Raw genomic sequence first — 15,768 nt, 5'->3', positions numbered from 1 at the left:
TGACCCAATCCAACTGGCTGCCTCTCCAGTCCTGCAGAATTGCCACCCAGGGCCAACAGAGATGAGAAATAGCCCTGGTGAATTTGCAGTTGCTGAGCGACAGGGACGGTGTCTTCAGTGTGCCAGCCGATGGCACTACATGGCACAGTGGGAACATACAATGATGAAGTTAGTCTGCTCGGGTTCAAGTCCTGACACTCTCTCACTGTGTTAATGAACTTCTCTGTACCCCAATTTCTCCATATGTAAAATGGGGATGCTTTAGGACTTTCCTCCACGGGGTCATTATGAACTTTTGAGTTAATGCACACAAAGACTACCAAGCATTTAAGAAAAGCTGTCATTACTGATGTCATTACTTGAGCCTCATAGTAATCTCTGGAGCTACAGCTAGAAAAGTTCAAGGTCTGGCTATCTGTTCAAAGCACAAGTTGGTATAACAAGAGCTGGGACTTGAGCCCTGGTCCCAGGCTCCAGCACCTCTTCTTTCAAGCCATGGATCCCTTCCTCCTGTCGTGACCCTCCCTCCACTTCAGTTGCCAGGACTTCATGATCCATTTAACTTCAAAGCCCAGTTTAAGTCAGCCCCAGATTCTCTTTGGCCCTCAAAGGCCATCCTTTCCCCCAGAGTGTCACTGAGGTCTAGTAGGCACCCACCTTCCTCCTGCCAATGAGGCCTCTAGACCAGGAAGGGTAAGTCACTGACCAATGGCCAAGCTGCTTCAAAATTTCAGCCAACAGCCAGACCACGGGTTACATAACCAGCAGCCAGAGGCCTTGTCCACCCAGGGGAGACTTCACACAGGGCCCCAAACCAGAGATTCCCGGGGGTCCTGGGCAGAGGGTGGAAAGGAGGCTTTGGACCCAAGAAATTGGCCCACAAAGCAGGATATGGCCCTTCCACAACATTCCCCTTAGTGTGGGCCTCATCTTCAGCTCCCTGGCCATGGTTCCTATCCTCCCCAGCTGTGGAGGAGCTTAGAGTCACAGGTCTCCTGCCAGCTCTGGGCCACACCTCCCTGGACTCCTGGGGCCTAGAGCACGGGGCTGCTGTGGAGGGGAAGTAATGGCCCTGAAAGGATTCGACTATTTCCTTTCCCTTTTAAGATCTAGATGGTAGGAAATCAGGCTCTGGGCCTGGGCACCCTGTATGTTCTTCATGAAGGCACTTAGGAAGGGTTAGGGTTAAGGCCTGCAGACAGCCAGCCTCCCCAGGGGATGGGGGAGCCTCCCCTTGCCTTTACAGCCAGCCTCGCCCCTCCAGGGCCTTCGGAGTCAGTGCCTCAATCTTTGTTATCTAACTAACTGGCCTAGACACCCCCTAAAACCCAACCAGTGTCACAAGAGGGGGAATTAGAAAGATATCTGCCACTCACTAACATGTGCCTGCAGGAAATGGGTGCAAGGTAAACTAAGATTAAATGTTTTTACTTTTAGTCAGAGAAAGATCAACCACCACCCCCCAAACACACACACACACACACCCCTCATTCCCTCCTTAGGGTGCAACAGGCCTAGGTTCACTCTGGTCCCAGGAAGGGCTACCTGTCCTCTCCCTGCACCACCAGCCCCTATCCTGGAACAGGAAGTAGTTCCTATTTCCTACCTCTCACTCCTGCTCCCCAGTAATACCTGCTGACCAAAGAGGTAAGAGTCCAGAGGATGCAGAGCTGCAGAATCTTGGGGACAGCTGGCCTGAACAATGTCGGCCACAGGCCTTTGAGAAAGGCGTAGTGGAATCAAGGGGGAAATTCGGCTTAGCCCCCCCAACCTCCTGAGTGCAAGGAACCAAAGGCAACTCAAATCAGCCGTCTCTCTGTCTCCCCAAAAGAGAAGTCCAACTCCCCTTTGCAGGTAAATCATCACTTTTTCGTGGTCATCTCGTCCTGGCTGGGGAGCTTCTAACCAAGGGAAACCCTTCACCATACCATGCTACCATGCTTTGTCTAGCATAGCAGGTGTAACTAGGGTTAAGGTGGTGGGAGCTATTAGCAACTTCCTATTGTTGGTCAATGCTAATAACTCTCTTCAATAGCCCTCCAAATCAGACACCAACCCAGGTATGTGACTGAGCCCCTCATCAGGCCTGCAATGCTTCCTCACACCCTCCCAGGGAGCTGTTGAGAGCTTAAGATTTGGTCAACTCCTGTGGGGAAAATGAACCTGAAGCATCTAAACAGAAGAACTTGCTCCAAGCCAGGCCTGCTGGTGTGTCATGGGCTCTCTCCAGCATTTTGGGTCCCCAACCACTGCCCAAAGGAGTGAAGACCACAGGTTAACCAGAGACTGCCGGATGGCCCTGAGCTGCGGCTCACTGAAGCAATATAGCAGGAAGTAGATTCCTTTGCAAAGAAAAAACCAACCAACCAACCAACCAACTTCCACCCGCAGCCCCTCCATCCCCACTAAAGCTCACCAAAGGGAGCTACAGGTTCAGCTATCAAGTGCCAGAAGAGGCCAACCACTGCCCCTCCTACCAACACAAGGTACCAGGCGAACCCTCCTGGCAAAGTCAAACCACAAACCAAGGAAAGACCAGCCTCACGATCAGTTTCTTGAAAAACGGGGTTTATTGATTTTAAACTGCAAATAGTCGTTACAAAAAGTTTTTTTTTCTTTTAAATAAATTCACACAAAGAAAGAGAAATAGAAAGCGACGGTAGTGACCAGCAAGAGGAATAATAATTACATTCATCTTAATGTGTGTGTGCGCCAGTTCTGTTTACACTAACATTGGAAAACTCCAAACCTGGAATCCAGAACCTCAAATCTGCGAGCGGAATGTCTTGAGATGGGCACGTGGAAGTCAAAGGGTTTCTCTCTTTTTTTTTTTTCCCTTTTAGAAGCTATACATAAAGTCGTTTTCCTTCTATACTGTCACAGAACTTTTACATACATTCTCAGTCCTACCTGTGAAAGGCCTAAAGAGAAAGAAACTCAATTTGCAGTCCAACACAAAGGGGGGAATTTCTAAAATAAATAATCCAACAGTTTTTTGCATTTTTTTAAATTAATTTTTCATTTTTTTAAAATAAAATAACCAAAAAAAAAGTGTAAAGTTACAAAAAAATGTTGTTGAAGAATAATATATTAAAACTGTGGAAAAAAAAGGAAAAAGACACGTCACAAAATTTTAAGATTAATATGAAGATCATAATTTAACATAAAAGAATATATTCTATGGATTTGTCATCCCGATAAATATGAACAAAATTAACAAAAAAAAAGCATAGTTTGGCAATAAATACGTTTTGATAAGTTAAATAAGCTTTTTTATATTGATGTGCAGTGACAAGCAAAATTTTTGCTCTCCAATTTCTGAAAGTTATATGAAGTTTAAAACCCAGGGAAAAAAGCATGGCGTGAGTGCTCTAAGGGTCAACCTACGGTATTCTAGAGCAAAAACCATTAAAGCTACTTCTACAGGAAATCGTTTTACACAGATATTGTATGTGGAATGAATACCATTAACTGCTCACCCCTTACATGTTTTTTTTTAAGCTTTTCTCTTTTTTTTGTTGTTGTCATTTTTTTTAAAAGATGTCACATATGAACTGGGGAACTTTAGCACCAAAATCAAGTCTCTCATAGTCCATCTAGCTTCCCCTTCCTCCCCACTTTAAAAAAAAGAAAAAAAAAGATTAAATCACAAAAGTCCCACTTATATCAAAATCTTCATCCGCTTTTTCAGCCTTCCTTCCTGCAGACCTACACAAACCCAGGCAAGATTAGTCAACAGGGGTTCGGGTTGGGATGAAAACAAAAAAAAAAAAAAAGATTTTCAATGTCGAGACAAGTTTCCCCAAAAACCCAAGTCCAGCAACAATTCTCCTAAGGGAGGGGGCAACTCTCTACCGGAAGAGGAGGAAGTGTGTGGGAGACTGAAGGAAGGGAAGGTGCAGTTGTGTCGCCAGTGGGGGGAGCTGCTGGTTCTGGGTCTCCCCCCTCCCCCTCCCATGGGCAGAGGCTCAGGGAGGCCCACGGGTGCCCCCTGGCGCTGAAGAGGTAATGTAGTCACAGTGACAAAGTTAGATAACAAGGCACTAAGTTGCTTCTGTAAACTGTTACTGCTTTTTCTTTTGTGATTTGGCACTTAAGGCTTAAGCCGGAAAAAAAAAAACAAAAGGCATCTACTGACAAATATGGGACTTGTCTGTTATGCGTGGTGAGTGGGCGATAAAATTGAGGGAGGGGTTTCAAGCCAGAGGAAGCTACTGACAAATTGACTTGTCCTTATGTTAGGAGGGTAAAAAGAGGGAGCGGGGAGCATTCCAAGGTTCTGGGGGAAGGGGTTGAGCTTAACCTTGTTAATGTAGGGGTTGTGGGGAATGGGGTGGGTAGGGAGGTGAGGGTATTGGGGTGTAGGTGTGGGGAGAGGGGAGTGGAGGCTGAGGGGTCCCTCCCTACCCTGGTTTAGTCATCTGAGATGGAAAGTCTGCTGAAAATGGGCAGGCGTCTTGAGTTGTCCAAGGTGGGGGAGTCTGAGCCACTGTGGCTGCTGCTGGAGCTGCTCAGGTAGCCCTCCTGGTCCGAGAGAGAATCCTGAGGGCTGGGGGGAGAGTCAAACATGTGAGGGGACTCAGACATGGGCCGGAAGAGGAAGGTGGTGGGGGAGCCACCCCCAGGTAGCCCCATACTAGGGGCAAAGAGGCTTGCCAGCTCCTGGCTGGAAAAGGCAAAGGGGTTATTGGTGCCATCGGGCAGGGTAGGTGAGCCCAGGAGGTCATCGGCGCTCAGGATGGGGGGTGGGGTGATGGACGTGGGGCTGTCCAGCAGCCCCGTGGCAGCGGCGGTGGCAGCGGCACTGGGAAACCCAGCAAAGCTAAAGCTATGCTGGAGGCGGGGACGGTCAGCGGAGAGGTCCCGGGCCCCGGCCAGGGCGCGGCGCTCCTCAGCGTTGTGGATGAAGTGGCAGCGGGGCCCATAGGGGCAAAAGCCGATGGTATGGAAGGTGCGGCACAGCTCCGTCTTGTACTTGGGATGGCGGGTCAGGCTGCGGAGCTCGTGGATGCCGTGGGCGAACTGGCACTTGTCCCCGTACTTACAGGCACCGTTCTCCTCAAAGGGGCGGCACAGCTCCGTCTTGTAGCGGCTGGAGTTTACCTGGCCACTCCCGGGCTGCTTCTGGGTGGGCAGCAGCCGCTCACCCCCTTCGGAGAAAGAGCGATCTCGGAAGCGGCTGTCCCGAGAGCTCAGAGCCGGAGCTGGCTCACCCTTGAGGCTGCTGAGGAGCTGGTTCTGGTGGAACTTGGAGCTGGGCAGGGTGACAGAGTGCCTCCGAGGGAAGCCTCCACCAGCAGGGGTACCCACTGCCTTCCTGTCCAGCAGGCAGCCACCTGCACTGGGAGTACTGTAGTTGAGCATCTTGTTACCCTGGAGGGAAGAGAGAGAAGAGAAAAGATGGTTAGTGAGGGAGGACGGTCACAAGGCCAGAGAAGGGCACCCTTCTAAGGTGCTAAGAACCCCCTCCATGATCAGAAATGTCCAGTTGCTCTAAAGAACCACCTCCACCTTTGCTCCTGAACCCCCTTCCTTCCCTTTCTCCCACACACCAGCCACCTGGGTTTATTCTGGCCCCATGCATAAGAAATCACAAAATCCTGGCCTGGGTGACAATTATTTTATGTGTGAACCTTCATATCCTGTATCACCAATGCTATCATTTTTATCTATGAAATCCAACTTCTTTGCCTCCCAAATAGATTCCTCAACCCAGAATATCTCACAAGGCTAACTCTCTAGATCCCCCCCCCACACACACACACAAACACACACAACACAACAGGGCAAATCCCAGAGAGAAGAGTACACCTGAGCCAAGCCTCTCAATCAGCCCCTGCTCAATTGATAGCCCCTTCCTCCACAACCCGGCCCAAGACTCAGCTTCCTTCTTCAGGAGTGTTCCCTTCCTCTGGCAACAGGTTTTTAGATTGCCTGTACTTTTTTTTGCTGGGGGGAGGGCCTGGTCTGAGGTTGTTAGAGAGAGATGTGATGCCTGAACTCACAGCTCCTGGAAGGGGTACCCTGGACAGTCTTATCTCCCACCTTTCCGCACCCCCTTCACTGGGAAGATGCCTTTGCACTTGGTCTCCAGGCTGAAAAAAGAGAGGCTTGGGTAGGAGTGCCAGTGTTTAATCTAGAACTGCAAAGCTGCAGATGGGAAGGAAAGGAAAAGGAAAGTTTCAAACCCACCCACCCACCCTGTGGTAGTTAGAAGACTGGGGGGCGGGGGGAGTAGGGGGCACCACAGGCAGGGTTCTGTTCCAACTGCCCAAACTGTACCTAAGATTTGGAAAGGGTGCCAGTGGGGAACCTGAGGGATGGTTCCCCACCCATGTGGGTGTCATTGTGCAAATTCTAAAGTTGGTCCCTAAGGATCAGCAGCAGGGGATCGGGAATCTGTAACCACAACCACCCCACCGAGCGGATTACAGGAACCCAGTGGAGAGCTGGTTCTCAACAATGAGGTTCATTTAAAAAATCCTGTGGGAGGAGGGGGTGAAAAAAAGAGAAATAGATCAAAGAACTGGAGAGCAAGGAAAAGAAGAGTCCTGAGCTCAGGCAGCCGCCCTGGCTAGTGGTGTTTTAGAGAAGGCAGGGAAGGAAGGAAGCTGAAAATTCCAAGTTCTGATGTTGTTCTTCAGCTAAATCAGCGTCCCTGCACCCCAACCCTGCAGCCCTGGGGCCTTGGCAGCTGCGCCTACAGAAGCAGCAAGCTGGGAAAAGAGAGCAACATGACCCGACCTGTTTAAGAGAAGGCAAAACACTTCACCAATTAAAAGTAGCCTAGCAGCTTCACCCTTTCAAATACGGGGTAGAGGGCTGGGGAAAAAATTTTAACAACATCCATAGGCTTTTGTTATGTACACACTCCTGGAGCATTCCGACTTTAAAACTTGTTTTCAGCTGACAAGCTACCCGGCTTAAAAAGGCCCCGAAATCCTTATTGGAGGGGTATTCTTAGAGCTCAAGCAGCATTTTGTCACGCATCCCCCGGCCCACCAGGAGCGGTGCCTGGCAACACAGGTAAGCAGGTCAACCCACTTTCATTCCCAAAATTTGCACCGTGATCTGTTATCGCGGGAGGAAGCCCAGCTGAGCTGAGGTGGTCACAAGTCCTACTGCAAACTTGCTTTGCTACATCTTCATGAATTAACTCTTGGCCTTTTTCTTCCTTGCAGATCTCCAGCTTCCCCAAAGCAGAGAGAGAAATCTCCCACATCATCTCGAGACTCACTTCCCCGAGGGACCCCACCCTCAAAGGCCGGCAAAGAAGCTGAACAGTATCGAACCCCTGCCGGCGGTACAGAGACCCAGAGCGCGCACAGAGGAACCAACTAGTCCAGCAAACCTCAACTCAAGCAGCACACTATGTCGCCCAAAACTTGTCCTAATCCCGGCCAGTCCCCCAAAGAGCCCCGCCTCACAAACTTCGCCCCCCCAAAACTCCCCAGATTCACATGTAACCGCACCGGGAACTGTTGAAACTCAAAGAGTGAAGAGGACACGGTCAAATTCCTTCAAAGTGGGGAAATGCGGGCGGAGAGAAGAGCCACCTCCCTTCATTACCCTCTACCCCCTGCTTCCCAAGAACCGAACTTTCAGGAGTTCTTCTTTTAAGCAAAAGAAAAAGACTCAAAATCTCCGCTCCACTTTACCTTGCATAAAACTTCGCTCAAGTCGAAGATGGTGGCAGACACGAGGGTGGTGGTCATCGTGGGAGCTCGCACGGGGCAGGGGCGCGAGGATCTGGTGTGTCGGGAAGGTCCCGGTGCAGGGAAGGCGCAGCCTCCGGCTCTCCGGTCTGGAGTCCCACACGCCTGCTCCCGGCGCCCCTCGCCTTTCTGACTCTCCCGGGCTGCGGCGCGCAAAGCCCAATTTATAAAGTTTCAGATTTGGTGGGCTGGGGGGAGGAGGAGCTTTAAACTTATTTAAATGAGGAAGAGGAGGAAAAAAAGTTGATTGACACTGAGGTTGAATCAGCCATGCGGTCAAGCGGGGGGGGGGGGGGGGGGGGCGGGGGAGCTGGGAAGGGAAGAAACTTTCAAAAGGAAGAAGGGGGAGGGGAGACGAGGAAAGAAGGCGGAAAAAAAAAAAAAAAACCCCACTCCGAGCCGCGCACAACTTTTTTTCTTAAAGAGGAAAAGTTTCGAGTCGGCGGGCTCAGCTCCCCGGCGCTTTGGGCGCCCCTCCCTGGGGCCGCGCGGCGCAGAGGGGGAGGGGCTCGCCCCCCCTTTGTCAGCCTCGGAGCGCGGCTCTGTGACATCACTCATTCCACCCCCTTCGGAGTTCTTGTTGTTGTGTTGTTGTTTTTTGTCGGGCAGGAAGGCGGGCTCGACTTTCTCTTTTTGTAAGCGGGAGCTGCAGCCTGTCCTGAGTGCCCGGGCTGCGGTTTCCATCTTGAGCTAGTCTCCACTGAAACTTCTCCAAGGGCCGGCACCACTTACCTTTCCCTGACTTCTCGCTCCGCCGGGCCAGGGGACTGGAAATTTGGAGCCGCCAGAACGTTCAAGTCTAGGGTTTTATGGGATGTTTTTTCCCTCCAGGCCGAGGAGTGGGGGGAATAGAGAAACTTTTTTTTTCCCCCTGGGAGGATCTAGCTTGGCGGGGGCGCGCACGGCACGATTTAGCTCGCCGCACGCGTCTACACTCGCTCCCGCCAGGCAGCCGGCGCTCCCCGGGTGTGGACGAGAGGGGGGGTGCGTTGAGAAAAAGACCACCGCCCGGGAAGGTTGGTGATTTTAGCAGACCTAGGCGTGGCGTTTCTTACATGGATCCAGTCTTTAAACTTTTTAAATACAGAAAACCCTGACTCTTTCGTGGGCACCTCTTCCGCCCCTCAAGAAAAAAAAAAATCCACTGAGCAACGAACCACTTTCCTCCTCCCCACACAAAACCCCAGACGTTAGAACAGTGAAAAAAAAAAGTTACTTCGGTAAAGAAGTGGGGGAGGCGACACTTTTTAACTTATTGTTACTTCTCTCCCGCCACCACGAGAACGGAACATATGGCTTGTCACCCTATGCTGTTTTGGGGGGAGGGGACATAGAAACCATGAAACCGAAGGGCCCGCAATGAATTGTTACTCTTTTTAAAACGATATATGTTTATTTCTTACTAAGTTCGAATCCCCCACCCCTCGTTCTCCCAAATACAAAGTTGTTAACGTGTCCCCCACCCGCTCCCCGCGCCTTGGCCCTGGAGTGAAGACCTAAGCGGAAATCGCGGGTAGGGCCGCCTCCTCGGCCCTCGCACGTTTCTTCCCAGCACTGGAGGCCGCCGGGTCGGTTACGAAACCCCGCGAGCCGAGTGGCTGCGAGCGAGTTCCATTGCAATGTAATTAGGTCACCCCATTATGGGCACGTTTCTTTGGAAAGGATGGGACGGGCGGTGCACAGCGCTCGAGTCGCACCCCCCAACACACACAGACACACACACGCGCGCGCGCGCACACACAAGCACACACACACATGCACACACGCACATGCACACACTCTCACACACACATCCACACACGCAAACACACATGCACACACGCACACAACCGCTACTGCATTTCTTATTTATTCGTCAACCACTGGGCAAACCCAGGGAAACCTTCCAAATCACAACTGTTTTAGGAACCAATTGTTTTTCCAACTTTGCGAAACACCCAACTTCTGTTGCAGCCACGAACTTTCGTGATTCACAACGGGTCCTGCTTTTATTTATGCCTCCTCTGACTTGAATCGATGGCCCCCATTTTTAATCACGCTGCTGCCCCTTTTTCTGCCGTTGCTGTCCAGCCGCCTGTTGCTTCTCCACACTACCCCCCCCCCAGCTCCCATTTTTCATCTTTTCTTGAAATCTGGCAAGCGCCAGAAAGGGAAATAACTTCCATCCACCTTAATTTAAATCACTCGCGTGTATAAGTTTCTTTCTTAAGGGGATGTTTGCTCGTTCCTCTCCCCGGCTCCAACAAGTGTGCGCGTGGGGCGGGGGGGGGGGACATTTAGTGCAGTTGCTTGGTGATGAGGTAATGAGTTCCAGATTTCAGGACAGAGCAGGGTGCGCGTTAAAACCACAAGGTTCGTCTGAGTCCTGATGTGAAGTTATTTCGTTGGTTTTTTTTTTTTTTTTATCCCCCCACCCCCAAAGGCTGGGATCTAACTCAGGAGTGTTCGCGAAGCTCAGCTGGGGGGATCCGGGAGGGGAGTGGAGAAGCGAGGGGGAAGGGGACCCGGGGCTGGCAGGGCCGTCTTCCCGGCCCAGGGCCGGTCCCCATGGGGCGCGGACTGTCCGCGTGCTCCGGGCGGCGCCGCTGTCCTCCCGCGGCCGTGGGTTGGGCGAGGAACACCATCGCGGGGCCCCGGCGCCCCGGGCTGGCTAAAATGTCGTTTTTATCAAACAGAAAAACGATTCCTCGAATTTTCTCGGCTTGTCCAACTCGCGGCGGGCTCCCCTCCCCCGCTCTCGGGCGCGGGCTCCGCGGGCGGCGGCCGGCCCGTCCAGCTCGCTGCGAGTTGTTTACCGGCCCGGCCGACCGCCCGGGTTGGTTCCAGCTCCCAGAGCCCGTCTCTATAATTAAACTCTTCTTTTAATTGTCGGGTGGAAACGTCACTTAGGGGACTTTCCAAGGGTGAGGGAGCAGAGAGGAGGGGGCGAGCTCCTTAACCCTTCGCTGACCCGGCGTCCACGCCGCGGCCGCGCAGGTGGGGCAGGGGTCTGCAGCCCGGGCCGCGGCCCCTCCAGGACGTGCCCAGCAGGAGGGCTGGCAGGAGCCGCCGCGAGTCGCGACCCGGCCGGGGAGGCCTTCACGCCGCGGCCGGCCCTCCAGCTCCTACCCGCGCGGTGCCCGGCGCGGCCGCGCCTTCGCCTGCACTGCCGCCGCCGACCGGGAGGCGGTGGGCCCGCTCCTCCGCGCGGCCGGCCTTCCCCGCGCGCCCCAATCGCTGGGAGCGAGCCCTCGAGGCTCCGGAGGGCGGGCCAGGTAGCTCGGCATGGGTGGGGGTGGGGCCGTAAAGTTTTGTGAAAGGGGGAAAGTGAAAGTCCTCGAAAGGAAGGAGGCGCGGCTGCTGTATTCATCCACAAATCCGGAGCCTGGGCTCACCACCTGGCAGGTGAGAGTGAGCGCTGGGCCGCGAACCCCCAGACGGCCGCCGCGGGTCACCCGCGGCCTGCGGTGTACCGGCTCCCCAAGAGCCCAGCGGTGCTGCACCTTCTCCCGAGCTTTAGGTCATTTGCAAAATCTTCCAAATTCTTCGGATTAGGACCCGCCCGTCCTCCAACCTCTGCTACCTGGGGCTGCCTCAAGGACGAATCGGGCCCCTAGAGTCACCTATTAGGGTCATCTATTATGTTTGAAGAATGCAGACTCTTCAGCTTGAACCTAGGTCCAACGAGTCAGACACACTCTGGGGTGGGGCCAAGAATTTGCATTTTTGGTAAATGTCCTGCTGGTAACAAACATTAAGGTTTAGTAATCAATGGTCGGGTACGGGACATTTTAGTCAGGGCGGGGTGGGGGGTAGCGGGATCCAGGAACAAAATCTTAGCTTTGCCATTTTTAGCTGTAGTTTTCGGCGGACACAACATCTTTATTTTATTTTTATGTGGTGCTGAGGATCGAACCTAGCGCCCCGTGCATGCCAGGCAAGCGCGTTACCGCTTGAGCCACATCCTTAGCCCTCCAGCCCACATGCTTTTCTTCTAACTCCTGCACTCAAGTGAGCCTGGGGAAGAGCTGGAGGGGTTAAGGTGAAACCATGGGAATTTGCTGCCTAGCTAAAAAATACCTGGTTATACTTACCAGTATTTCTGAAAACAACTAGATCCCTGGGGCACTGTGAATAGACAGCAGAAGCCAATCTCAAAGTCCTCAAGCCCTCCGAACACTTAGTGGGCATCACTCATCCTCCTGAATCAGTCAGAGGCCTAGGAGAGGGCAGTTTAGACTCTACTGTCTGCCGCACTGCGTGGTGTTGGAACCTTTGATTGCAGCTCAGAGAGCAGGAGAATCCAACCAACTCCAGACCTGGGAGGGTGTAGCGCCTTGAAGTGGGACATTTAAACACTCATTCTTAGGTCAATTGCTTTAATACTTTCCCTGCAGAGATGTTCCAGAGAGTTAAGTCTCCAGACTAGCCCACATCTTCACCTCCCACACCTGCTTGCCTGGGCCTATCTAGAACAAACCCTTAGTCTACCATAATCTGACTCGATTTTGGTGGGGTTTTTGTTCGTTGATTTTGTAGGGGTTGAACCCAGAGGTGCATTACCACTGAGCTACACTCCAAGCCCTTTTCATTTTTTGAGACAGGGTCTTGCTGAATTACTGAGGCTGGCCTTCAGTTTGAGATGTCTTGCCTCAATTCCTGAGTCACTGGGATTACCCCCATAAACCATCTAGCCCAGCCATAATCTGATTCTTCCTACAGCCTTGACTTTCACTCTGTAATTATTTCTCCAACCCCCTTTCCCCTAGGGCACTACCTGTGCTTTAGTCAGTTTTAGAGGGAAATGAGCCATTTTCCTCCTGCCCCAGGGCTTTTGCACATGAAAATCCTGTTGGTCCGAAAAAATTCCAAATCATTCTTTAAAACTCAGCTCAAGCATCACTTCTTCTGTACACATTCTTGACCTCCACCTCCCCCATCAAGATAAGGAATCTATTCTCATGTTCTCATGGAATGTTCATTGAGTAGTCAGTTCAGTGTTTTAGGGCACATTCATTCCTATAATTTTATTTTTAAACACCTATTAAAATGGTGTACAGATTTTATCTTTTTGTACTAGGGATTAAACCCAGGAGCGTTTTGCTTTTATTTTTAAAGACAGGATTTGGGGCTGGGGTTGTGGCTCAGTGGTAGAGTGCTCGCCTAGCATGCACGAGGCACTGGATTCGAGCCTCAGCACCACATAAATGTAAAATAAGAATACTGTGTCCATCTAGAATAAATATTAAAAAAAAAAAGACAGGATCTTGCTAAATTGCTGGGACTGGCCTTCAAACTTGCCATACTCCTGCCTCAGCCTCCCAAATAGCTCAGATTATAGTGTGTAATACCAAACCTGACTGGTGTAGTAGATCTATGAATGTTAACATACAAATAGATTCATGTAACTACCACCACCATCAGGGGATAGAACACTTCCATCATCCCCAAAAAACTCCCTCCTACCATCCCTTTGTAGTCATGCCCTCCCCCGCTCTACTCTCTGGCAGCTACTGATCTGTTCTCTATCACTGGAATTTTGTCTTTTCCACAGTGTCATATACATGGAATATTACAGTACTTATGATTCACACAGCATAATGCCTTTGAGATTTAACCATGTTGTTTGTATCAATAGTTCATTTCTTTTTATTGTTAAATAGTATTTCACAGTATGAGTATGCAATAGTTTATCCATTCACCTGTTGAAGGACTTGGATTATTTCCAGCTTTTGGCCATTACAAATAGAACTGCCAGAAAAGGTGTACAGGTTTTTGTGTGAGCATAAGTTCTTATGCCTTTAGGATAAATAAGTAGGAGTGAGATATCCGGGTCACATGGTAAGTGTATATTAGAATTAATTTAAAGACTGCCAAACCATTTTCCCCAGTGGCTTTACCATTTTGTATCACCAACAGCAATGTATAAACATATGAGAGTTCCAATTGCTTCACACCCTCCGTACTTAAAATTGTTACTACTTTTTATTTTAACCATTCTAAGAGATATGTAGAGATAGATATCTTATTGTGGCTTTAATTTGCATTTCTCTAATAACTGATGATACTGAATATTTTTTCATGTGTTTAATTGCCATCTGCATATATTCTTTGGTGAAATGTCTGTTCAAGTCTTTTGTCCATTTTTTTAGTTGGGTCATTTATTTTCTCACTGTTGAGTTTTGAGAGTTTTTTATATATTGTAGATAGTTCCTTGTCAGATGTGTGAATTCCAAATATTTTCTAAGTCTGCACCTTTTCATCCTTGAACAAAGTACCTTTCACAGAGAAAAAGTGTTTCACTTCAATAAAGTATAATTTATCAGTTTTGTCTTTTGGTATCACAACTAAGAACTCTTTGCTTAATCCCAGGTCATTAAGATTTCCTGTTTTCTTCTAAAAGTTTGTATATTTTTCAGATCAGTTGTTAGATATGTAAATACTTATAATTGTTCTATCTTCTTGCTCTATTGAACATTTTATTAATGTATAATGTCCTTCTTTGTCATCTGTAACCTTTTTTGGATTTAAAGCCTATAATGTGCAGGGCACAATGGTGCACACCTGTAATCCCAGTGGTAAGGGAGGCTGAAGCAGGAGGATCACAAATTCAAAGCCAGCCTCAGAAACTTAATGAAACCCTGTCTCAAAATTAAAAAATAAAAAATAAAGAAAAATTTAAAAGGGCTAGGGATGGGACTCACCTGGGTTTAATCCCTATTGCCAAAAATTAAAAATAAAAAATTAAAACTATATCATCTGCTCTTAGCATTTGCAGTGTGTGTGTGTGTGTGTGTGTGTGTACGTACATGCTGGGGATGGAACTCCAAGCTTTGTGCATGCTAAGCACAAACTCGACCACTGAGTTATACCCCTAGCCCCAGGAATATCTTTTTCTGTCCATTCACTTTCAGTCTGTTTGTGCCTTTGGATCTGAAGTGAGTGAATAGTATATAATTGGATCGTGATTTTTATTTATTTTTTTTTAAAGAGAGAGAGAATATTTATTTTTTAGTTTTTTTTCGGCAGACACAACATCTTTGTTTGTATGTGGTGCTGAGGATCGAACCCGTGCCGCACGCATGCCAGGCGAGCGCGCTACCGCTTGAGCCACATCCCCAGCCCCGATCGTGATTTTTAAATTCATTCTGTCAGTTCATTTTTTGTTTATTGGTTAGTTGGTTGGTTGGTTGGTTGGGCTTCATTATGTTTGTTTGTTTGTTGTTTATAGTACTGGGGATTGAATCTAGAGGTGCTTTGCCACTGAGCTATATCCCTAGTACATTTTATTTTTTGTTTTGACACAGGATTTTTGTGAAAGTGTTCTAAGCTGTCTCAAACTAGCAATCCTCCTGCCTTTGCCTCCCAAGTAGCTGGCATTCGAGGATTACATGACTGTCCCCAGCTCCAATCTGACTTTTGATTAGAGAATTTAGTCCACTTACATTTAAAGTAATTACCGATAAGGAGGGACTTTATTCTGTTATTTCACTGTTTATTTTCCTTAGAGCTATATTGTCCCTCATTTTCCGCATTACTACAGTCGTCCCCTTTCTCCATGGATGTCTGAAACCACAGATAGTATCAAACATTACATATGATTTTTCCTATACCTATACACCTCTGATAAAGTTTAATAAATTAAGCAATAAGAAATCAATAACATAGAACAATTAACATTAATAAAATAGAACAATTAAATCAATATGCTATAATAAAATCAAAATATCTTATTGTATTACATTCACCCTTCTTGTGGTATGAGATGATACAGTGACTATGTGATGAAATAAAGTAAGGTAAATTATGATATTAGGCTACTAGGTAAGGATTACTTGAATATAAGCACTGTGATACTGCCACTGTTGATCTGATAACTGAAATGGCTTCTAAGTGAATAATAGGTAGGTGTTATAGACCATGGTTACCCTTGATGAAACAGTGATTCCTGGGCAGGATGGACCTGGACAGTGTGAGATTTAATCACACTACTCAAAATAGTAAACAACTTAAAACACAGAGATTATGGGTTTTGTTGGGGTATTTTTGTTTTTTTGTTTTGGTACTCAGGGGC

General features: G+C 49.0%; 1 protein-coding gene across 1 annotated transcript; it reads right to left on the bottom strand.

The window, feature by feature from the left end:
- Window positions 1-2,551: 2,551 nt before the first annotated feature.
- Window positions 2,552-7,866, bottom strand: Zfp36l1 (ZFP36 ring finger protein like 1). Its single transcript, XM_046461300.2, has 2 exons — window positions 7,659-7,866; window positions 2,552-5,373 (listed from the first exon to the last, which is right to left on the bottom strand). The coding sequence occupies exons 1-2, from the start codon at window positions 7,713-7,715 to the stop codon at window positions 4,414-4,416; spliced, it is 1,017 nt and encodes a 338-aa protein (XP_046317256.1). The 5' UTR covers window positions 7,716-7,866; the 3' UTR covers window positions 2,552-4,413.
- Between the last annotated feature and the right edge of the window lie 7,902 nt (window positions 7,867-15,768).

This window comes from Marmota monax, unplaced genomic scaffold (genome assembly GCF_021218885.2).
Source record: "Marmota monax isolate L192 unplaced genomic scaffold, Marmota_monax_Labrador192_F-V1.1 WCK01_AAM20220418_F8-fsc00001, whole genome shotgun sequence".
Lineage (NCBI taxonomy): Eukaryota > Metazoa > Chordata > Mammalia > Rodentia > Sciuridae > Marmota > Marmota monax.
The sequence above is the reverse complement of the archived record's forward strand: the minus strand, read 5'-3'. Positions and strand labels throughout refer to the sequence as shown.